Below are 24433 nucleotides of genomic sequence, written 5' to 3' on the forward strand. Positions count from 1 at the left end.
CCACTGATGGAATGCTTGTTCTGCCACTAGCCAGCTGTCTCTACACAGAGCCAACGTATTAGATGCGATCGCGGCCAACACATCATTCCTTGCCCACAACCCATCTTCGCCACTACACAGTTGACCAAGATACCACCGCGCACCGTGCATCTAGAACAGAATGTCGTACTACAACATCTACCCCGACGCAGTCATTGACTACATGATATGCACCACTTGCGGTACCGAAGCATTCGCATGGCTAGCCGATGCCTTTTGTTGTCCTGCATGCGGTAGCGACAAGTACAAACATCCAGAACATGCGCATCCTGAAATCGCTTCAAGTTTTGATGAAGCAGATATACAAAGACAGCTTGCGAAAGAGCATTGCGAAGAGATTCGGCGACATTTTGCTGACTTGCAAAAGATACATCCAGGGCAGCTATGGGCTGGGGCTACGATAACGACGCGCGAAAGGAAGAGGAAGCGTTCGCTGAGCGATGACGGGCAGCGTCAGAGGCAATGAGCTAGTTCTGCACGAATCAGGCGAGGGTTGAGAAGGCGAGGTGTTATGCATGTAACTATTGCTAAGCGACGTAAAGGGAACTATTTGTAGAAGAACGCTGAATAAGAACCCAATCAGTCAACACCGTACGCCCCTAGATACCCGTAATACTAATACATTAAAGTTCAACTCCACCAAATCACCCTCCCATCTGGAAAATTGACTTCGAACTCTCCTTCCTCTTCAATCCAATCCTCTTAGCCAACTGACCAAACCCACTACCCCTCCTCTCCTTCTCCTTCACTCCCTTCACCTCAACCTTCGTCTTGCCCTTCTCGCCCCAAGGGTTCTGCGCCTCTCGCTCAATCTGCTTCTTGCGCTCCACAGCAAGTATGCCAACTTGATCCACGAACACAGACTTGTCGAGCAAGTCTTCGACCCTGACTCTCAGACCATCTTGGTCAAGAATGGATGCGACTTGTGCCAAGCCCATGATGTCTCCGCCCAGCTGGAAGAAGTCTGAGCCAAGATCAATGGGTGTAGGAGAGCCACGCTCGTCGTGTAGAATTTGCTCCCAGGCCGATCGCAGCGTTGTAGCGAGGGTGTTTGTTTCGTGATTTGAGAGGCCTGTGTCGGTGGGTAAAGTGATCGGCTGCTTCTCCACGGACCGCTTGCGCATCTTCTCTGAGTTGGCGGTAGTCGAGCTACCGGAGCTGACCTCTGTAAACAATGGAAGCAGAGTGTGCGGGTCTTCCGAGAAAGCGATGACATTGGCGCAAAGAATGTCGAATGCGTGCTGTGCAAATTCTGTGGTAATCGTGCTGTTCGGGACGTACGTCAACGTGACATCCATTTCGTTGCCACGGGAGGTAGTGTGGATGGAAAAGTCTGCGAAGTCTTCCTGAGAGCCAACGGCGCCGATGGTGTACTCGATGCCGCCTAGCTGCATAGTTGGCTGGTCATCTTGAATGTTCTGGTCATGTTGCAGAACGCTGGAGAAGTTTGTCCAGTCAGGCCATTCCGTGCAGTGTCGGGTGATCTCGCGGAAGCCGAGCGACTCAAATGGCATGTTCGCGATTTGTTGGTCTTGAACATACTTGAGAAGATCCATTACAGTCCAATCAGGTCGGTACACGATGCGAACAGGTACCATGTTCAAGCAAGGGCCGACGATGTTCTCGACATTGGCGACACCGCCGTTACGGCCTGAGATGACGTGACCAAAGACAATATCAGCCTTGCTCACAAGACGGGAGAGAGTCGAAGCCCAAGCGGCCTTGGCCACCGTTGCGCTGGTGATGTTGACGCCCTTGAGCTTGGGTGCACTGACTCTCTTTTCGAGCGTGATGGATTGGCCAGCTGAGCGCTGATAGTTGGGGCCGAATCGGTTGACAATCTCTGTCATCTTAGAGCCGCGAAGAATGTCTCTCCAGTGATCGTGGGCTCCCGATACTGTCTTGGCAGTTTCGCGTACAAAGTTGCCGAAGCTTGGGGCAGATGAGACTGGAAGGCCATTGTATCCGTCTTGGAGCGCACTGAGAATCTTGGACATGCACACTCCATCGTATTGGGCGTGTGAAAGTCGCATGAAGATACGGTATTGCCCTGTTTGCTTTTGCTTCGCGACCACAAATTGGATGAACGCTTCGCCAAGTCGTGGTCCGCCCTCTCGATCCTTCTGTTGCAGATCCTTGGTGAAGGTGTCGATATCTTCGTCGGTTTGATGGTATATGAATTCTGGTTGAAGCTTCCGCAATACGACCTGAAGGAAGCGATCGCCATAGGGGACGAATACAGTGCGAAGAATATCGAAGGCTTGTACCATACGGTAAGCAGCTTGCTTGAGCTTGCGAAGATCGAGAGGCCCATCTCCATCCAGGTAGAAGTAGTTGAGCATCCATTTTGACTCCATGAGAGTACCAGTGATGGCGAGTGATTGAAAGTCTGTGACAGGGAAGACGTCCGAGATGCCTCCCTTGAATACTTGCACTTTCGAAATGACACTGTCGACATTGGGGTCTCCGAGCATCGAAATGGACCTGTTGAGAGAGCTCTCAACACCTTCCTGGATAGTATGCGTCGCCAACGGCCTTGAACTGATTTTGCGCGAGGCATTTGGCTTCGTTGGGCCGGTGGTAAGCCCTTGCAACCTCTTCAACATAGTCGAATCTCTGTGGCTCAGCTCCGACTCGGCGGGCATCTCGCTGGGAGCTATGCTCTTGGTGTCGGCGTTTGGATCGAACATGTTGTCCTGGAAGTCGCTCCAGATTGATGCGGCTCTGCCGCGTTGGTAAGACCTAGACTGGCCTCCGACACTCTTGCCTGCCACTGAGCCGCCGCCGGCTCGGGACATAACTTCATCAATGACCTCGCCCGCAACACGTACTACACGAGCCATGTCGGCAAATGTGGGGTTCTTGAACACATCAGCCACGGTCATTGAAAGGCCCTCTTCTCTCGCGGCTCCGACGAGGCGCATAGCCATGATGCTATCACCCCCGAGATTGAAGAAACTATCCTCTTGCTCGATGGTGTCCTCCACCGTCTCGAGAAGCTCAGCCCACAGATTGAGTAGCTTCTTCTCAACAATGTCGGGTGTGACTTTGGTAGAGGTCTCGGTGGCAATGACACCAAGAGTGGCGACCATGTCAGCAGCGGTCTGGATCCTGTTCTCCGCATTACTGGCAATGCTCATGCGGCGCGAACGTATAGAGGCTGCTCGTGGTGAGGCTGGGTGTATAGACGCTCCATCGACACTCGGTCGTCCGCGTTGTGACATTGAATGCTTTCTCGTGAGCATCCCCGTCATTTGGTTCGTCATCTGATCGATTGTCGCAGATGTGGGTTCGGTTGTCAGCTTGTTCTGCGCTACGATCTGTTCGACGATCTGGGGCACCATCTCGCTGACGATGGATCGGATGAGGCTGCTCCAGTCAGGTGTCTCAGCTGGCTGCGGCGCCGCTGGTGTCAGATCAGGGAATGTGATCCTCGGCGTACGAGGTGGTGAGGTTGATCCGGCACTGGACATGCTCGAGCTGGTTCTGAGAATAGGACGCGGCTTGGGTAAAGCAAGGTGCCCGGGTGAAGACTGTGTCGGCTTGATCTTGATGAAGTTATCCAAGTCTGAAATGGTTTGCTGTGCGTTGTTGAGCGCCTGGGCCAGGACCTTTGCCATGAGAGCAGAAACGTTCTTCGCCTCGGCATCGGTAACTGCATCACTCCAATACGTGAAGCGCACGGCTTCATCGTCGCGAGTGGCATCGATGTTGACCGTGATAGCGAACTCGCTGGGATCGTGGCCATCAAGCTGCTCGAACTCAATACCAGAGTCATCTGCCGCGGGCTCGTCTGTGTTCCCGCGCCTCTGAATCGAGACGGCAGTGTTGAAGAGCGATTTTCCAGAAAGACCAAGATCATGCTGGAATTGAGCGAGCGAGCAATGTTGATGTGGCATGGAGTCGACAAAGTCGGACTGCACCTTCTCAACGATCTGGAGCAGTGAAGAAGCCGGTTTCAATTGAACTCGTGATACCAACATGTTGATGAACGCGCCAACTGCGCTCTCGATATTGTCGATTGGTACGTTTCTTCCAGACGTGAGATATCCGTAGCACACATCGGAGGAGTTGGTGTAAGAGCGGAGCACCAGAGCCCATGCTGCGAGGAGGATATTGGCGAAAGTGACGTTGCTGCTCTCCGCTAGATCGTGAATCTCGTCAAATCGGGTAAAGCGCATGTCCAAAGATCGAAGCTCTCGCTGCTTACTGGGGTCACGAGGCGTAGTCGGGAAATAGCATGGGCTGACACCGCGAAGCTTGGCCTTCCAGTACAGTACCGCATCATCAACTGGGAGACCGCGCAGGTACTTGATATAGTCGCTGTATAGCGGTCCGTCCTCAGATAGCTCCCCTTGGTATGCTTCCTGGAGATCTTGTCCGATAATGCCGAGTGAGCCTCCGTCGATGACGGCATGGTTGACAATGACCTTAACAAAGATCTTGCCTGAAGGAGTCTGGACGACAGCAGCCTGATGGGGAAGGACAGGTTTCTTCTTGCCGTTGAGAGAGCCATGCTTGATGGACTCTAGCATCTTGGTCACTTCGCTGTCCTTGCAAGTATACTTGACTATGCCAGAATCGGGGCCCTTGACGACAATCTGATCGAAGACGCCTCCTTTGCAGACACTGTCGATGAAGACGGTGCGCAACGCTGGATGACGGGCAACGACTTGCTTCCATCCATCGATGACTTGACTGGCATCGACTGGGCCTCGCTTCGATTTGACCTCGAACGTGGTTGACGACCAGTACGATTCCGGGGCCTTGATCTGACTCAAGATCATCCCGTCTTGGATAGGCGAGCAAGGATACATATCTTCCACCTGATCAAAGGAATGGATACCGGCATGGGGAAGAGTCTTCAAGACTCGATCGAGGCGACTGTAAGACTCCAATGGTAGTAGTGGGAAGTCGGTCATCGTTGGCTGTGGGGTATCGGTCTTGGCCAGTTCGGTGGCGATCTCCTCCAGTGTGCGTTGGCATTCGGCGATCCACCTGCGAATGCCTTTCTGGTTCTTGGAGTAGCGATTGTACATGAAGCTGAGTTGGATCTGACCTTCAGAGACTGAAGCCGAAATCTCGAAGAGTGCCATACGCGTTGTCTTGGTACCCACGTCGGATGTCTCTTCGTCATCGCCGTCCAGCTGCAATGGCTGTAGGAGCGAATCGCTAGACCCAGACTGTTCTTGTCGGCCAAGGTAGTTGAACAGCACTTCCATCGGTGCATGATTGTCAAAGCGTTGCTGCCCATCTTCTGTGAGATAGCGATGAGCAAAGTAAGGTCGGCCATTACTTGTGATTTTGCGGCGGGTATCCTTGACTTGTCGGAGCGTATGCATGACCTCGTCTTCTTCGTCACCGATGGGAATGGTGACCGGATACATGGATGTGAACCATCCGACGGTTCGGGAAAGATCGAGATTACTTGAGTCCCATGCTTCTCGCCCGTGAGACTCGTTGAACAGGGTGGGAGCCCTGCGGTTGATGAACACGCGGGAGAAGGAGTGGACAATAGACGCCAGGAGGATGTCGACGAGGTCTGTCCTGTACACGTGGTGGTTTTCGAAAGCCATCGCAGATATTTCCTTATCGATGACGAACTCATCCCTCTCAGTATCACCGTACACGTTCGATCGAGCCTCCATCCCCCAGAAGGCGTAGTTCGCCGGTTCAACTGCGAGCGGCTGGGTTTGCACGTCGCGTTGTCGATCGATTTGCGAGGCGTTTGAGCTCTGCATCGCATTCCAGGTCTGGAAAGGTAGGCTCTTTGCAAGCTTTGTAGTTGGGCCAGAAGCGAGTAAGTCTTCCAGATCGCCAAGCAACACGCCCCAGCTCACTACATCTACGACAAGGTGGTGAGCCGCCATGAAAAGCATCTGTTTGCCCTTGAGACTGAAGAGATTCACGGCAAAGACAGGACCGGCGCGAATGTCGAGGCTTTTCTGGGTAGCGGCAATGATGGCAGTCGCAGCAGAAGCGGTTGAAACCTCATGTGCCGTGAATGCGTAGGATCCGGAAATCTTCGAGGTGACAAGCTGCTGCCATTTCCCAGCCTCGTCCTTGGAGAAGCGAGCACGTAGCATCGAGTGACATGCGACGATGGAATCCATAGCGCGTTGAATAGTAGCCGGCTCCACGTATCGTGAGATGCGCAGTGATGATGATTGGTTGAAGTGTGTGCCGTTTTCGATCTTGCCGGTCTGGAAGTAGAAGCGCTGAATGGGAGAGAGGGCAAAGGGTTGGTCGCTTGTCTCTGTTCCGTGGTCCAGGATGACTACAGCCTTGATGTCGGCCGCCAGATGGGCCAGGGACTTGGCGCGCAGCACTTGGTTCAGAGTAAGGCTGATACCCTCGCTTCTGCACTTTGCGAGAAGCTTCATGGCAGAGATCGAATCGCCACCAAGCGCTATGAGTGGTTAGTAAACTTGACACTATCCTCTCTGGGGATCACTTACATAGCCAGGACTTGGAAGGCTTGACGTCTTCCACAGGACAGTCCAATACCTTCGCCCAGATGCCCCGAAGAACTGTAAGAGCGGTATCAACAGGTCCATCGGCCACTTCAGGAAGCTCAGCGTTCACGATGCGCTGATGCGTGGCTTCATCCAGATCTTGTAGCCACGACCCGACTTGCTTCTTGTCCAACTTGGTGGAAGCCAAGGCTGGGATACGGGGAACAGCGATCCAAATGGCAGGTACCATATATGATGGCACGAGATCAGACAATCTCTCCCTTGCGCGATTGATTCGCGAGAGCGTTTCTTTGTCGGAGAGTACCGTGCGCCAGTCTGAACCAGCGTTGGTAGCGGCGGTTCCGGGGAAACTGACGACAACCGTGAGCTTCTTCGTGCAGGGACCAATCTTGGGTAGCTGTACAACCACTTGATGGATGTTGTCGTCCGCCTGCAAGACTGTCTCGATTTCATCAAGCTCGATTCGCTGACCCGCGAGCTTGATTTGGTTGTCTCTTCGCCCGATGTAGTGGATAGACCCATCAGCGGTGTACTGGACAAGGTCGCCGGTACGGTAGATACGCGATGTACTACGGGTCGAGAACATCTTCAAGAAAGCAGGGGCTTCGATGAAGGCTTCCGCAGTACGTTCGGGATCGTTTAGATAGCCTCGGGCGAGTAATGGTCCCTCGAGGCAAAGCTCTGCGGTTGCGCCGATGGGTGCAAGCTCGTGAGGATTGTCAGAGTTAGTAAGCCAAGCACGTCCGCTCTTTAGGGCGCGACCAATGTTCGACGGGTCTCGTTGTGCAGAGACATGATCATTAACGATAGCAAACACAGTGCCCTCGGTAGGACCGTAGCCGTTCTGTAGTTTGACCCCGTTGGCCCATTTGTCGACCACGTCAGATGTCATCGCCTCACCACCGGCTACCAGAGTCTCCAATGTCGGTACAGCGCTTGGTCCTTCCAGCGTACCGGCAACTGACGGTGTGAAGAAAGCCCAGTTGGCTTTGAGATCTGTCACTGCAGCGGCGAGGTCCGTGGTGCGCTGTTCGTCTGATGGTACACAGATCGTGGCGCCCCTAAGAAGGACGGCGAGGGTTTCGCCAACGGAAACGTCGAAAAGGAAGGAGCAGAACTGGAACACTCGAGAAGTAGGCGTGACATGAAGCCCTTCACATATCGCAGCCGAGCTGGAAGTTATACTCTTGTGCTCTACGACCACTCCCTTGGGTTGTCCTGTGCTACCTGAAGTGAAGATGACGTAGCAGGTATTGTTGCCTTTGGCGCGCTGCGATAGCGGTCCGGAGCAGGTCGGTAGTCGTCGAATGGCGGTCTCACTGACATTAAACACGTGATCGACCATGTCCGTGAAACGATGGGCATACGGCGGTGAGCACAGGACGATCGAAGCTTTGCATGCCTCAACGATATGCAGATGTCGTGAAGGCGGGTCTGATGAAGATAATGGCACGTAGCCTGCGCCAGAGATGAGAATAGCCATGATAGCTACGATGGCCCATCGCGACTTGTCCACACAGATCGGGATCAGAGATTCAGGGCCAGCACCAAGCTTCACTAGCTGCTGTGCCAGTTGCGATGCAAGCGCGCCAAGCTCAGCGTAGGTGAGTTCCCCATCGAAAGCGGTCACGGCTGTGGCAGCGGGCTGAGATGCAGCCTTCTGGAAAAAGAGCGAGGGCACAGTGTCATCGATGAGATCAGGCTCATACGCGTTCCACTTTTGCACGAGCTGCTTGTCTTGTTCACTGAAGACAGCTACATGACGAACATGAGTAGCTGATTGGAGTTGGTTCAGCACCGACTCAAACTGGTATAGAAGGCGCTGAACATGCCAAAGCGAGATGACATTTGCATCGAAGTGAGCCAAGACATCGATCTTGGTCGATCCCATCTTGCACTCAATCACGAGTGGGTATGTGAAGAAATTGCCCTGATCTTCGTTCTCGTGAACGGTCCACATGGAGTCGGCGAGCTCCTCGTTCTCCGTTTGAACAACCAAAAGGTTCTGAAAGTCGCATGCGGCTGCCATGTCGTCGCCGAGTGCTTTGATAGCAGAAATCCCATGGTGTTGGTATGGGATACGGTCGGTGACATTCGTCGCTATCATCTTGAGCAAGTCGCTAACAGTAGCGCCGCGATCAATTTTGACCCTGGACGGAACGGTGGTCAATGTAGGACCACACACGTCCGTAATTCCCGCGACGGCAATGTCTCGCCCAGCAAGAGTCTCACCAAACACCACATCATCACTTCCGGTGTAGGCAGAAAGCAGCAAAGCCCAGGCAGCTCGTATGACATTGGCTGGTGTGACGTCTGTGTTCTTGCGAGGTGCAAGCTTCACGGTATGTTGGAACATCCGTCCGTCGGATGTTGCGTTTGAGGTGGCATGGGGTGGCTGAGGGAACTGGAAGGCGTTGAGACCCATCAAGCTGTTCTTCCAGTAAAGATTCGAGGCAGAGGCATCAGTGCCAGAGATGTACCCCACAAATTTGGAGTAGGGTGTCTGAGGGATGGTGGATGTGCCGCTCGAGTATATCTGCTGCACTCGCTGAAGCATCAGGTAGATACTCCAGCCATCGTACAAGGCATGATGCAGTGTCCATACAAAGTACCGCTCCCCTGATGTCGTAGTAACCAGTGAGTACGCTGCAAGTTTGCCACCGAGATCCGAAGGAATGGTCATCGCTTCTCCTTCGGCACTCATGAGCGAGGTCTCTTCTTTCCAGAAAACAGGATCCTTCTTCATGACAGCTTGCACGAACATACCGGATGGTAGCTGGATGATGCGAGTACGAAGGATGTCAATCTCTTGAATGGCTGTGTCCCAGGCCGCCTTGAATTTCGTCATGTCCAAAGATTTTGGTAGCGCCAACACGTGCTGCGCGACATAAGCTCCAGCTTGCTTGATGGAGAGCGTGAGAAGCGCATCCTGGAGTGGACTCGTCGGATAGGCGTCCTGGATGTTTTCCTTCGGAACTCGACATTGCTGGACAGCTTCGTCCAGTACTTCAGCTCTCGGAGACGAAGCTGGCAGCAGGTCAAAAGGCTGCACTGCCTTCTGCGGCTGATTGAGTGTGTTAGAACGGGTACCAATCTTGGCTAACTCGGAGAGCTTCGGATTATTGAAGATATCGATGAATGATAGCTCTAGCTGTTCGGTATGAGCCATCGCAACGAGACGCATGGACGAGATGGAGTCGCCACCAAGGCGGACAAAACTGTCGTCGATGCCTACTGCAGAAGGTGGCAAACTCAAGACGGAGCACACCGCCTTGTGGATCTTCTTCTCTGCCTCGGTCGTGGGCTGCTTCTTGTTCGCCATGCTTGTGAGTCGGTACAAAGCCATTGTCTCCCGACTGAGGTTTTGTACTAAGCTGCGGAGACGATTGCGGTCTAGCTTGCCCGCCGAAGTCCAGGGCAACTTCGTGACAGGGATGAAGATCGAAGGTATCATGTACGAGGGCAAAGAGCCGGCGAGCCCATTCTCAGTGTCTTTGCACATGTCTCGAAGCTCGTCGCTGAGCGGAAGAAGTAGTTCATCGGAGGCGGGCAGGTCGGTCGAGGGCGGCTGGACGTTTTGCGCTTCGTCTCCGGCTTGACCCTGAGTAACAGCAAAGAATACTGCCAAAGCCTTCGCAGAGCTGCGATTGGAGGGTGCGACTAGTTCCACTGCGGACTGTACGCTTTCGGGGAAGTTCTTTCCTACGTGAAACTCGATCTCACCCAGTTCAATTCTCTGACCGTTGAGCTTGATCTGGGTGTCCTTACGACCGATGTAGTTCACGGACCCATCTGTGTTGTAGCGGACAAGGTCACCTGTCTTGTACATGCGGGCTGTTCCAGAGACTTGGCTGCCGGAAGAGATAGTTTTCGCCCAGGCAGGATCAACGATGAAAGCCTTCGCGGTCTTGACTTCATCATTCAGATATCCACGGGCCACGGTGGGGCCTTCAATGACGAGTTCGCCGACGCTACCGATAGGCATGAGTTTGTCGTGGTTTCGTGGGTGTACGATCCATAGTCGACATCCGCTTCCGGTACCGATGGTGCCTGGCTCTGAAACAATGAGCTTGTGATCCAGTGTGGACTTGTATGCAGTAGCGGCTACTACTGAGCACTCGGTAGGGCCGTAAGCTGTTCGTTGTCAGTACGGAGCCGAACGGGGAATATAGGGTCTGTATACATACCGTTGATGAAGCAAGTGCTGTTGCCCCATTTCTTGAGGATGGGTCCGGGAAGCGCCTCGCCTCCAGAAACAAGCGTCTTCAAACCAGGGACACGCTCTGGCTCGATAGTTCCAAGAACCGACGGGGTCAAGAGTGACCAATTGACTCTCAACTTGCGGATGGCGCCAGCTGCGTTGTTCATGCGATCGTCATCTGTTGGCACGCATACCGTGGCGCCTACGGTCAAGGCTGAAAGAATCTCGATACAGCTTGCGTCGAATGTGTATGAAGCAAACTGGAAGGTGCGAGAGGTTGCATTGATATTCATGCGACGCGTGAAAGCAGCTGCACTTGTACAGAATGCTTGATGAGGAATGATTGTTCCCTTCGGCTTGCCGGTAGTACCTGAGGTGAACAAGCAGTACGCTGCGTTGTCGGGAGTTGCTGTGGAACGTGGCTTGCTGGCCACTGGGATTCCGAGCTTCTTGATGGATCGCTGGTCGACGATAACGGCTGTCTTTGCGACCTCGCTTGCTTTGTCGTGGTATCCGCGCGAGCATAACACCACCGGGGCGCCAACGTCTTCGATAAGCTCTCGAAGTCTGGTTTGCGGATGCTTCGGGTCTAGCGGCACGTACGCTCCACCAGCCTTCATGATTGCAATCATGCTGACGATGGCGTATGATGACTTTTCGAACAGAATTGGCACGAAAGTCTCAGTGGTCACACCGATAGCCTGTAGATGGACTGCAAGCTGATTGGTGATCTTGTCAAAGTCTTGGTAAGTGAATGACCCGTCCCATCCTTCCACAGCCTTCGTTGCTCGTGGTCTCGTCAGTGCCTGATCATGAATGACGTCGTGCACACAACGGCGGATAGGTGGCGGAAGTTGTGGGTTCCATTCGGTGATTTGTCGGAGACTACTATCGGTGAACACGTCCAGCATGCCAACAGTGAGCTCCGAAGCACTGCTTTCAACAACGCTGTCCAGAATCTTGCTGAAAGTATCGGCCATGTTCTGTGCTTGAGAGGGGAGAATCCTGTCTTTCGAATAGCCAAAGTCGACAGTGATGTTGTCGTCGGTAACATCTGCATTGACTGTGACAATGTATTCGCCGGCATCTTCCGCTTCCATATCTTCGTAGGTGAGAGCCGTCTCCTCCGGATCGCTTGACAGACCGCGCCTTTGGAAGGTGAAAGCCGTGTTGAACAATGAAGGTAGTTGAAGGGCATGCTGTATGTCGGCAAGAGAGCAGCCCTGATGCGAAAGAGCCTCAGTAGAGCCTGTTTGGAGAGCCTCGAGGAGCTGGGCAATGGTCGTGTCATCCGAAAAAGATATGCGTGAGATGACCATGTTGACGAAGCAGCCCACGGCCTCCTCGATGTTGGTGACCGGAATGTCTCGACCAGAAGCGATTAGGCCGAAGGAGACATCAGACGTGCCTACATAGTAATGAAGAGTGAGAGCCCACGTAAGCTGGAGCACGTTCGAAAGAGTCACACCATTGTGCTTGCAAAACGCCTGAACACGGGCAGTGCTACCGAGGTCTATGTCAACTGATCCTGACTCTGGAGAGCTTGGGATACCATCGTTGAGGGTGGGAAAGAAGCAGGGCTCCATCCCGGCAAGATGCGTCTTCCAGTATGACAAATCAGCATCGCTGGATTTGGAGAGCATGTATGCAATGTAGTCGGAATAGAGTGGTCCGGCATCAGCCCGTGTCAGCTTTCGTGCGTACGCACGAGCAAGATCCGTAAGTAGATTGGATACCGAGGTGCCGTCATTGATCGCATGACTGAGCTCGAGCTTAATCCAGACTTTGCCAGTCTTTGTTTTGCAAATGCTCATGCGATGAGGTGGCACAGCCTCGCGGCAGTCAATGGGCGATTGATCTCGCAGAAGCTTGGCAACCTGATCGTCCTCGCAGTCGGCGAGGAGTTGAACTCTTCCGGCTTTCTCCTTGACTACGACCTGATCTTTCGACCCGTCCTTTGCAAGGCTATCGATGAAGATAGTTCGCAAGGCCTGATGACGGTGCACTACGACTTGCCATGCTTCGGTAAGACGGCGTGGATCCATTGGCTTGCCATCCGTGGACTGTACTTGTGCCACGGTGTGATAAGTGTAGAGCTCGGGATTGCGTGATTGCGTGTGAAGAAGACCCTGCTGCATTGGAGATGCCGGGTATATATCCTCTACATCGGTGAGGGTGATACCGGCGGGCAGAACCGCGGAGAGCCTGGATGTACCGTTGTAAAGAAGTGGAAGATGCTTGAAGTTGCTGACGTTACGCTCCTGTCGAACTTCGAGAAGCTGTTCCACGGCATCGACGAGGGTCTGGCGACACTGTGCAACCCACGCACGGATCTCGTTCTGTCGTCGCATGTTGCGATTCCATCCAAAGGAGAGCTTGATAGCGCCCTGGGAAACCGCTGCCGTGATGTCAAAAAGCCCTAGGCGGGGAACATCCGCTCCAACTTCGCGAGAGTCGACCTCATCGAGCGAAGTGAACAGTCCCTCCTTGCCGTCTTGTGTTTGAAGCCTGCCAAGATAGTTGAAGACAGCTTCTGCAGGCCAGTGGCTGGCATATCGAGTCTGGCCTTCCTCTGTGAGATTCCGGTAGGCGAAGTAAGGCCGCCCTTTGTCTGGCGTACGGTTTCTGAAGTCTCTGACCCATCGGATAGTGCTGATCATGTCTGTGGCTTCATCCAGTGGGACAGGAAGATGGATAGGCGTCACTGTGGAAAACCAGCCCACTGTGCGCGAGAGATCTTGGCGGCTATTGAAGGTTTCACGACCGTGGCCCTCATTGTGTATCGTGATGGTGGACCTGTCAGAGAAAACCTTGCGGAACGACTCAAATAAAGCAGCGATGAGAATGTCAAGGATTTCGGTAGCTAGAGCGTCCTGTGCACCGAGGAGGAGCATGGTGTCTCGAGTCGACAGCTGTACATCCTCTTCCACTACGTCTCCACTGAGATTGGAACGGCCTTCCATGCCCCAGTAGTCGAAATCTCCCGGTGCAATATCCCCAGCCGGAAAGACACTTCTGGCGTTCTCTTGCTTGGCCTGAATGGTCTGCTGTTGCAGCCACAGGTGATAGGGTAAGCTCTGAGGTGCTGGCTGAAGGCCGTGAAGGAGACCCTGCAGATCTTCGAGGATGATTCCCCATGACACCACGTCGATGACAAGATGATGAGCGACGAGTGCTATGGCCTGAGAGAAAGTTTGATCGATGTCAAAGAGCTCGATAGCAAAGGTCGGACCGTTGGAAACGTCCAAGGTTGCCTGGCTGTCATCGATTATGGGTCGTAAATTGGCATCGTCTCCTGCTTGCACGTTGTGGCGACGAAGTCTAAATGACGTTGGTGCATCTTTTTCGACTCGCTGCTTCCAAGCTCCTGCTTCGTTCTTGGCAAAGCGTCCGCGAAGCATTGGATGAGTTTTGACTAGAGTAGTCACCGCCGCCCGAAGCTCTGCAGTCTCGACATTGCGTGAGAGGCGGAAAAGCTCAGTCTGATTGAAGTGGTTGTGCGCATCGCCAACGGTGTCGAAGAAGACGTTTTGAATTGGCGAAAGATCGAAGGGCAAATCGTAGTCTACGGCTTCCGATACAACTTGTGACTTCTCGGAAACATTGGCTGCTGAGGCCATAGCCGAGATGGATTTGGCGCGAATGATATCCTGTACGCTGATGGGAAAGCCCTGCGCACGACACTGCGATGAGACTTGCATAGCGGCAATTGAATCACCGCCAAGATGTAGGAAAGACTGGTTGAGACGGATATCAGCGACTGAAAGGTTCAGAACCTTGGCGAAGATAGCTTGCAGCTTCTTCTCGATCGCATTACCGTCGTTGGATCCGGTGTCGTCCGATCCAATGGCCGAGATCAGACGATAAGTAGGCTGGTCCATCTCCTCCAGCCACTGGATCGCGCGTCTTCGATCCAATTTACCGGAAGGCATCAACGGGAAGCGCTCGACAGCGACCCACAAGGAGGGTATCATGTAGGCGGGCAAGCGCTCGCATAGACTGTCCCGAATGGAAGCAATGTTCAGCGAGGCACTTTCTTGCGGCAACACCTTCAATCCGTTCCCCGTGCTCATCGTAGTCGTGCCCATGTTTTGGAGGGACACAATTGCGACAAGTCGCTTCGCACAAGGTCCAGCCTTAGGCACCGAAGCCAGAGCGGTTTGTACGTTGTGATCGTTCAATAGTTTGTGCTCAACTTCAGATAGCTCTAATCGTTGGCCGCGCACCTTGGTCTGGAAGTCTTTGCGACCGAGATACTATTACAGTTAGTATGCGTCGAGCTAGAGTAATGGAAACGACTTACCAGCATTGTGCCATCCTCGTTGTATTTGACCAAGTCACCAGTCTTGTAGATGCGCAGGGACGCTGAGGAGTCATTGCTCAGTAGACCTGGAGACCACTTGACATGCCCAACGAAAGACTGGGCTGTCTTTTCGGGATTGTTGAGATATCCGGCTCCAACTGCACCTCCCTCCAACAAAAGCTCTCCTATGGCGCCAACTGGTGCAAGTACGTTGTGGTTGTTCCTTGAGACGATCCAGCCTCGTGCTGTGACAGCCTTTCCAAGATTGTTGGGCTTCATGTGAGATGTCATGATACTGGTAGTTGCGACAGCAGAGCATTCAGTTGGTCCGTAACCATTGCCGAGTGTGACCTTGTCCGCCCAAGTGATCAGGTCTTGCTGCGACATTGCTTCGCCAACAAGGAACAGAGTCTCTAACATAGGGACTTGCGATGGCGACATCATACGCACGACCGACGGTGTGAGAGCAGCCCAGTTGACATTGAACTGGTTCATGACACCAACAAGATCGTTCGTTCGGGTAGCCTGGTCTGGTACGCAGATAGTACCGCCCTGCATGAGAGTGCTTAGTATCTCAATTAAGCAAGCATCGAATGTGTACGAAGCGAATTGGAGTACTCTAGACGTATTAGAGATCTTCCAGCCAGCCACGAATGCAGTAGAACTGGTGACCCAGTGGTTGTGGTTCACTAGAGCCCCCTTGGGTTTGCCGGTCGACCCAGAAGTGTAGAAGGCGTATGCTGGAGAGTCACTGTGTACTGAAGGAAGACGCTGTAGACTATCATGAGGAGTCTCAGTTGCTTGCCGATCTACAACCAGGGTGCTGGACGGGATAGACTGGCAAAGCCCTTCATACTGTGGCGCGCAAAGGACCAGGTCGGCGCCAATGTCTGAGACAATTTCACGAAGGCGGAGAATAGGTGCCTCGAAGTCCAAGGGAACAAATGCTGCTCCAGATTTGAGTACAGCCAGCATGGCGACGATGGTCCAACCTGACTTGTCGAAGCAAAGCGGGACGAATTGATTTGGCTTAACCCCAAGTCGCATCAACCGGTGCGCGAGAGCAGAAGATCGGTCGTCGAGCTCGCGGTAAGTCATGACACCAGTATCCCAGGCATTGACAGCAGCAGCGGTGGGACGAGTCGCAACCTGGTCCTCTTCGATAACACTGTGAATGCATCTACGGATTGATGGCACTGGCTCGCGATTCCAAGAGCCGATCAGATCACGGTCAGCAGGATTGACTAGATCCAGGTCATCCAACGTTCGCGTGATGTTGTCAGCACCATTCAACTGCGTGAGGATGAAGTCAAATTGCTGCACCATGCGCTGAGCGAGCCACTTTTCGACAACGCGATCATCGAACAACGCTTCTACCAGAACGCCAGTCGAACTGACCTTGCAGTTGAAGACGAACGCATAGCTGAAAAAGTCAGTTCCGATAGTGTTGGCACTGATCATGTTCCACAGAGGGCTCTCGGCGTCGAAGTCGTCTCCTGACTCGATACCCAGAAAGCTCTGGAAGTCACAGGCTATGGCTGTCTCGGAACTGAGTTTGCTGATGTGTTGTAGACCGGCGAACTGATATGGCAGCGAAAGCGAAGACTGTTTCTGGGTCTCTTTGAGATACTCGTGAACTGTGGAAGTGCGGTTGAGCCGCAGCCGGACGGGTGCAGTCGTAATAGTGGGGCCAATGATGGACTCTATGCCAGGAACGGAAGCCTCGCGACCACTGTTGGTTTCACCCCAAATAACGTCATCTAGTCCGGAGTAGGTGGCAAGGAGAATGCCCCATGCTGCGCGGATCATGGAAGGGACGGTGACCTCGAGGCCTGGGTTGCGTTTGAGCTGTACAGAGTGCAGCAATTGGCCATTGGCTTCCACGCGGTGATCTGGGGATGGCAACTGGGGGAATTGTGACGCCGTTACGTTGTCAAGTTGCGAAAGCCAGAACGCATCGGATTGCTTCTGTTCCAAACTCGTAATGTACTTCACGAAGCGCGAGTAAGGCACAGTGAGGGCGATGTTTTGGGTTTCGTTGCGGTAGTGTGCTTCGACTTTGCGGAACAATGCTGTCCAGCTCCAACCATCGTAAACGGCGTGGTGGGCAGTCCATACAAAGAAGACCGAGTCAGTCTTCTCACCAACGAGGGTGAAAGTTGTTAGAGGTGCGCCGTTCTTGGCGGGAAGCTGCCTGGTGGTCTCGTTGATATCTTGGATGTCGGGGAGAGACTGCCACTCAATCTCTTCGCGTAACACTACCTGCAGGAAGCCATGCTCCTCTGAGTAGACGATGCGCGTGCGCAAAGTGGCCTCGCTGGCAATGACGGCCTTCCAAGCCTCTTTGAAGCGCGCCAGGTCGATGTCGGCTGGCAGGCGGTAGATGGGCTGCACGACGTACGTTCCTGGATCCTTGTTGGTGAGCATTACAAGACCCTCTTGGAGCTTGCTGCATGGGTATATGTCTTCAATGGAATCGGGGAAGACACCGCACTCAGCTGCAGCCAGTGCCACGATAGCCTGACGGGAAGACTGCGGGAGCAGCTCCATAGGCAAGGTATCTGCTTCCGGCTTTGCGGCATCATCGGAAGATAGCATCACCGCAGTAGCGGCCATGTCTAGCAGCTTAGGCTGCGCGAACACATTGGCGACATTGAGCATAACGCCATCCTTTCTAGCCGCAGTGACGAGCTTCATGGCGCTGATGGAGTCCCCACCAAGGCGGAAGAAGGAGTCTTCTGCGCCCACAGCGCTCGCGTCGAGCTTCAGCACCGAAGCCCAGAGACGCGCCAACGCGACCTCAGCTTTTCCAGCAGGTGCGCGGCCGCTCTTGCCTGCTAAGCGGAAAGGAGTCATGTGTGATTCAGGAAGGGCTGCCGCCAAGGCGCGTAGCACCTTCCGGTCAAGTTTGCCAGACGTCGTCATGGGCATGCGGGTGACTGGCATGAACATGGAAGGGACATAGTAAACAGGGAGCGCATTGGCGAGCGCGATTTCCACCTGCTTGGCCACTACGCGTGCCGACTCGCCCATCTCGCTGATGGCAGCTGGAGCCTCATCTTCAGAGAGGCACATGAAGGCTACGAGCGCTTTTGTCTTGTTGCTGTCGTTGAACTTGACCAGCTCGACAGCCGACTTTGCGCCAGCCGGTAGGTTCAGCTTGAGGTGGTGTTCGATCTCCCCCAGCTCAATACGTTGGCCATGCAGCTATGTAAAGTTAGTTGATGAACTTCAGAATGATATGTGATCAGACGCGTACCTTGACTTGAGAGTCTTTTCTGCCCAGATAGATCATGTCACCGTCGGAGGTGTATTGTACGAGATCGCCAGTACAGTAGAACCTACGTCCCGTGGGGCCCATGACACGAGCCCACTCAGGATCCATAAGGAATGCCGCCTTTGTCTTCTCGGCGTCATTGAGGTAACCGCGGCTGAGGATTGGTCCTTCGAGGATCAACTCTCCCTTGCAACCAATAGGCATCAGGCGGTCACGGTTCTCGGCGTCGACGACCCATCCAACGCAACCGATTGCCTTGCCGATATTGGTAGCTTCGCCGCGGCCATCACTGAAATCTTTGAACGCCGAGTTGATGGATGCTTCGCTAGGTCCGTACATTCCAACAAGGTGGACATGTTGACTCCAGAGGTCGATGAGCGCCCTGGTAAGAGGCTCCGCACCAAGACAAAGGCTTTTAATTGAAGGGACCTGTGCAGGCGTGAGAAGTGCCGCCACCGTAGGTGTGAGATCCATCTTGTTCGCTCTCAGCCTAGCGATGGCACCAGGAAGATCGTTGACACGATCGGCTTCAGAGGGTACGCATACGCAGCCACCTCGCTGGAGAGTAGTGAACATCTCTTCTAGTGAGTTGTCAAACGTGTATGAAGCGAACTGAAGCATGCGCGAGTCCCGGTTGATGCCGAACTTGGAGCCGTGGGCCTCCGCGCTGGTGGCTATTGCCGAATGCTCAAGTACAACACCTTTGGGTCGCCCGGTACTACCACTGGTGAAGATGACGAATACCGGGTTGTGGGGCTGCACGCTAGGGCAGGCAGGACCACCGACAAGAGGAAGACTCTGTAGAAGTGCATCATCTACTATGATGACATTGGCCACGAGACCGTCGAACTTGGATGCACGCGAAGCAGTAGTCAGTACCACTTGGGCACCAGCATCTTCGAGACGGGTTTGGAGCGCTGGGGCGGGATGCGCTGCATCGAGTGGGACAGCAGCGCCGCCTGCCTTGAGAACAGAGAGCATGGCAATAATTGCAAAGGCACTCTTGTCGAAACAAGTAGGCACGAACACCTCAGGTCCAACTCCAAGCTTGACGAGATGATGCGACAAGCGATCTGTGGCGGTCTTCAGCTGGTCGTATGTGTACTCTCCGTCGTGAGCACAGATCGCCTGTGCCTCTGGTTGAGAATCAGCCCATCGGGCGAATATGTTGTGTACACACTCGTTGATCGTGGCCGGCATGACATTCCAGTCCTGTAACTGTTGCAGGTGCCTCGGGCTGAGATGGTCCAGGGATGAGATGCGCCGTTTCGAGTTGAAGACAATGTTCTCGAGCGCACGCGCGAAAGTGTTGGCGACATTCCTAGCCTGTATGGCGGTGAGATGGTCTGTCCAATAGTCGAGATCCACAGCTGCTGTGTCATCGCCGACTTCGATATTGACACTAACTGGGTACTCGGTCGGATCGTAGATCGGTCGAACCTCGCGGAGAGTGACATCCTCTTTGGGAGAGTTCTGTTCCTGGGGTAGGCGACGGTAGGAGAGCGCAGTATTGAAAAGGTTGGCGCCGGAGAGCTCGAGCACGTGCTGAACGTCGGCCAAAGCGATATGACGATGAGGCAAGGCTTCCATATAGTCTCTTTGTACGTCCTGAAGTATGTCCAAAAGACAACGAGACCCATCCGATAGATCCACGCGGCAGACGAGCGTGTTGATCAGCGGTCCGACGATGCTTTCCACTCCATGGACTTCCTCCGCATCACGAGCGGAAGTGAGGTAGCCGAACGTGACGTCGTTACTTCCGATGTAGCAGCTGAGTGTCAGTGCCCATGCAGTATGAAAGACGTTGGATAGCGTAATGCCATTGGTGTTGCAAAAGTGCTGCAGATCGGCCAAACTTATACTGGTCAGATCGAGGCGGATAGTGACCAGTTCTTTGGCTACAGTATGGCCTAGGCCGTCGTCAAGAGTCGGGAAAGAGCAAACCTCACTACCACCGAGGTAAGATTTCCAGAACTCGAGGCTGGACTCTTCAGGTTGCTTCGCAAGCCATGCAATGTATGCGCTGTAGGGAGTACCGTCGAGAATGGTTCGCCCTGCGCATGCTTTTCTAAGTTCCTCAGCCAATAGACTCATGGAGTGGCCGTCCATGATGGCATGGCTGATATCCAGAGAGCAGTAAATCTTCCTGTCGACCGTAGTGCAGATGGTGAAACGGTGGTTTGGGCATCGACCGTGGTTGTAAGTGACGGAACGCTGCTCCTCAATGCGTTTTATAGCATCCGTCTCATCCAAGGCTTCGAAGTGTACGATGTTGGCGTCGATGTGTTTGAGAACCACTTGATTGTAGAGACCCTTCGCACCGACATTCTCGATGAAGATCGTGCGTAAAGCTGGGTGTCGTTCGACGACTTGTTGCCAAGCGTCAGCGACCTTCTCCCAAGAGATATCCCCGTGGATCGTGGTAACCTCGTGAAGAGTAGCCGCAGCGTAGAAACCGGCATCCTTGGTTTGTGACAGCAGCAGGCCTTCCTGCATCCTTGAACATGGATACACATCTTCAGTGTCGGTGTCCCGAATGCCAATGGCTGAGAGGCTATCGATCATGGCTGAGAAGCTCTCGTCCGTCAATGACAGTAGCGGAAAGTCGCTGAGTGTTGGCTTCGGGTCGAGGATAGTGAGACCTCGGATCATCTGCGAGATGGTTGACTGGCATTCCGATACCCATTGCTGAATGAGTGACTGGTGCTTCATGTGCCGGTTGAACGTGAACGCGACCTTGAGATGACCTTTGAAGACGAAAGCGGAGATCTCAAAGAGACCCCACCTGCAGGTTTCGTGACCAAAGTCAGACGTGCCGCCAGCCTTGCCTGTCTCTCCGGCCATGGTGCCGGATGGCTGGAGAAGAGCGTCCGCTCTCTCGAGTTGCTGATATTGGCCGAGATAGTTGAACAAGATCTCCATGGGCCAGTGAGTTTCGAAAGTATCACGACCTTCTTCAGTGAGACAACGCCTAGCAAAATACGGCCGGCCATTACCAGGGATTCGTCGTTTGAAGTCCTTGATCTTGCGGACTGTATCTGTAGGATTGCGTGATGGCGATACAAGGATTGGAGATAGCGCGGTGAACCACCCAACAGTGCGGGTGATGTCAATGTCTGAGTCCCAAGGTTCACGCCCGTGACCTTCGTTGAAGATGGCAGGCACAGGTCGGTCGGTAAAGACATGTGACCAAGACTGGATTAATGATGCAAGCAAGACCTCGACTGGCTCGGTCTTGTAAGCAGTATGGCAGTTGGTCAGGAAGGCGGCACTGAGCTCCTTGTCGAGTTCGAAGCTGGCATGACTAGCATTGCCGTAGGTGTTGTCTTGATGCTGAATGCCCCAGTACGTGAAGTCCATAGGAGGAACATCAACAGCAGGAAGGACGTCATCAAGCTCGAGCGACTCGGCGTGATCACGTTGTAGCTCCGCCCATTTTTGGAACGGAAGAGCAGGGGCAAGCAACTGCCCGCCTTTCAAGATCTCTTCAAGCTCTTCAAGCAATAACCTCCACGTGACTAGGTCAACAACTAAATGGTGACCGGTGAGGAATGCATACTGCTCGTCACCGAAATCGAAGAAGTCGGCAGCGAACAGCGGGCCAGAGACGTGATCAAAACATTGCTGCGAGTCGGCGATCTGAGTGTCGATTTCAGCTTGTGATGTTACGTCAAGATGACGAAACCGGTAGGAGCCACTGATATCGTCTGCACTGGAAGTCAGCAATGTGCAAGCGACTCGCCTACAGAGCAGCAGTAGTACACGAGGCCATGTAGGTTGGGGCACTAGCTGTTAGACTTACTTGTAAGACGCTGTTGCCAGCCATGCTCAGGTGAATGCGTGAACCGTGCTCGCAGCATGGAGTGGCGTGTTACGAGCTGTTCCACCGCAGACTGAAAATCGCCGGCGTCGGTCTTACGTGACACCCGGAGATAAAAAGATTGGTTGAAATGGCCATTTGTGTTTGGACGCTTGAAGAAGAGTGATTGAATGGGAGAGAGCTCGAAGTCCTCATCGAAGAATTCCTGGTGGTCATAGGCTGAGTTGCCGACTTCTTTGACAGCAGCCGACAACTGGGTGATGGACTTGCTGCGCAACACCTCTTGGACGCCAAGACTCATGCCTTCCTTCCGACATTGGCCCACGACCTGCATGGCAGAAATGGAGTCTCCTCCAATCGAAAGAAAGGATTGGTCGAGAGGAACATGGGGCAAATTGAGGACATGAGCCCAGATAGCTTGGAGGCTCTCCTCGACATTAGTGACGACTGTTGATGACATGTTGGGTCGTGTGTCGTTCCTGTTAGACACTGGGTGAGCAAATGATTGTGTTGAGGGGTCAATGTGATGCTACATCAGGGCATGGGCCATGTGAAGGGTTCTGTGCTAATCGCGCGGTACGCGTTTTGCTTGCATGGAGGGTATACTTACAAAGATCAGGTAGAGTGTGTCTGACGAATCTGATTGTCAGCAACAATGTGATTAATTTACGTACCGTGGATTACAACTTCTCGTCGAGTATGAGAAGGGTGGCGAAGGCAGATGCGTGCCTTTTGTGCTGCCGACAAAAACTTGGGTATAGCAATCCAAAGATTCTAGATTCAGTCACACGGAATGTCTGTGATTGAGAAGATGAAAAAGCTCAGTACGGGCCTCAGGTTCTACTCTTGCATATGCTGCGTGGGATCGTCATTCGGGGATAGTGAGTTACTCCTGAATCCCTTGCCACCTGATACGGGGGTCTCGGCATGGCAGTGAAATCATCATAGGTTATTCTTGTCTGTTTCAAGCCACACAGACTGGAGAAGCATGGAATGCGAGCGCAAACAGCCGGGGCCTGCAGGCAGGCATCGTCTTCGAGAACGAAGAAGCATTAGCTGCAAAGACCCGCAGGCGCCCCAGGCCAGCTTAGAGATGTTCGTGATTGGAGGCGTTGCGCTGGATAGACGAAGGAGACGGACGAGCTGGGCATGAAGCGGTGGACACGCTGGCGAGTTCCTTTTCGAGTTGCACCAAGAGTAGTGCATACCAGATTGTGCGAAACCAAAAAGCAACGGGCGGCTCCTAGTGGGCGAGGGCCATGACCGTCGCGTCTTCGCGAGGCTGGCTGTGACGTGCTTGGCTTTTGCGATGCTGTGAAGTCTCTGCGGAGGTCGCGACAGGTTAATAGGTACATATTGTGGCGTGCGTAGGAACACGAGACGGTCCGACGCGGAGATGGAAGGTGTGAAGAATGAGGTTTGACGCGTCGGTGGCCGGCTGGCTCCTGCTGGTTGGGGCAAGACGCGCGAAAACAAAGATGCGGGGCGCTTATGTAACGCGTCACGCACTAGGCTACAAAGAGCCTTGGTCTAGCTCCAAGCGCCATCGGATGCTCTTCTCCGCCTCAGCGCTGCCCCGGCGCGACTTTCGCTGCCCGTACTTCAAGCCTCCCTACATTGGCATGCGTCTGCATACGGCACCCACGAGCTTGCCGCCAGCTGTCACCGGTCAGCTACCCAACGGGGATCTCGCCTCACGCTGCCACGTTCAACAGTCTGCCACCATCAGCCTCAGTTCCCGAAGCTTCCGCCGCTTCCATGACACGGTGCCGTGACTACGATTCACGTTCCGCTGTCAGTCGCGCTACTGTATGGTTTTCTTTGTACGCCACCTTCCACTCTCTCATTTCCCATGTGTGCATATCCGGAACGGCTTTTGAACCCGCCGCCATCACGCTCCAAGAAGTCTCGCCTGCCGCTCCCGCGAAGCACGCCCTCAAGACCCACACTGTGATGGTGGGATGGATCCATCTCTAAGGCGCACAGCACTTTCCAAGGTCCCGCTCCTGATAGTTAGACATGGTCTAGGTAGTCGACGTCGGATGAGGATTATCCGGCTCCTACCGCTGGTTACCAGGCAGCCGGTACTCCCATCCTAGGGCAGCTCAATCCTCATGTGCGGCTTCCCTGCAACTGATCATGCCTTTTCAGGACTGTCAGCACACGTCGTACCATCTGTCGAAATGCCTTTGTCATCCGCGGAACACGAGCACGTGAACAAACGCGCATCCACTGCATGCTGTCGCCACTATCCAGCAGGCCTCGGCGAAACTCATCTGCCTAGCGGTCGTCAATTTGCTTGACAGGAGCTCAGCCT

The 24433-nt window shown here is 53.7% G+C and overlaps 1 protein-coding gene across 1 annotated transcript; it reads right to left on the bottom strand.

Moving 5' to 3' along the window:
- Positions 1-683: 683 nt before the first annotated feature.
- J4E79_001714 (NRPS) lies at positions 684-22576 on the bottom strand (the record flags this gene model as incomplete). Its single annotated transcript, XM_049350622.1, has 6 exons — positions 684-6448; positions 6498-10649; positions 10703-14972; positions 15020-18226; positions 18279-22003; positions 22099-22576. 6 exons carry the CDS (start codon positions 22574-22576, stop codon positions 684-686), a joined length of 21597 nt encoding a protein of 7198 aa, XP_049214461.1.
- Positions 22577-24433: the final 1857 nt, after the last annotated feature.

Source organism: Alternaria viburni (assembly GCF_023758015.1).
Source record: "Alternaria viburni strain BMP 2772 chromosome Unknown scaffold_3, whole genome shotgun sequence".
Lineage (NCBI taxonomy): Eukaryota > Fungi > Ascomycota > Dothideomycetes > Pleosporales > Pleosporaceae > Alternaria > Alternaria viburni.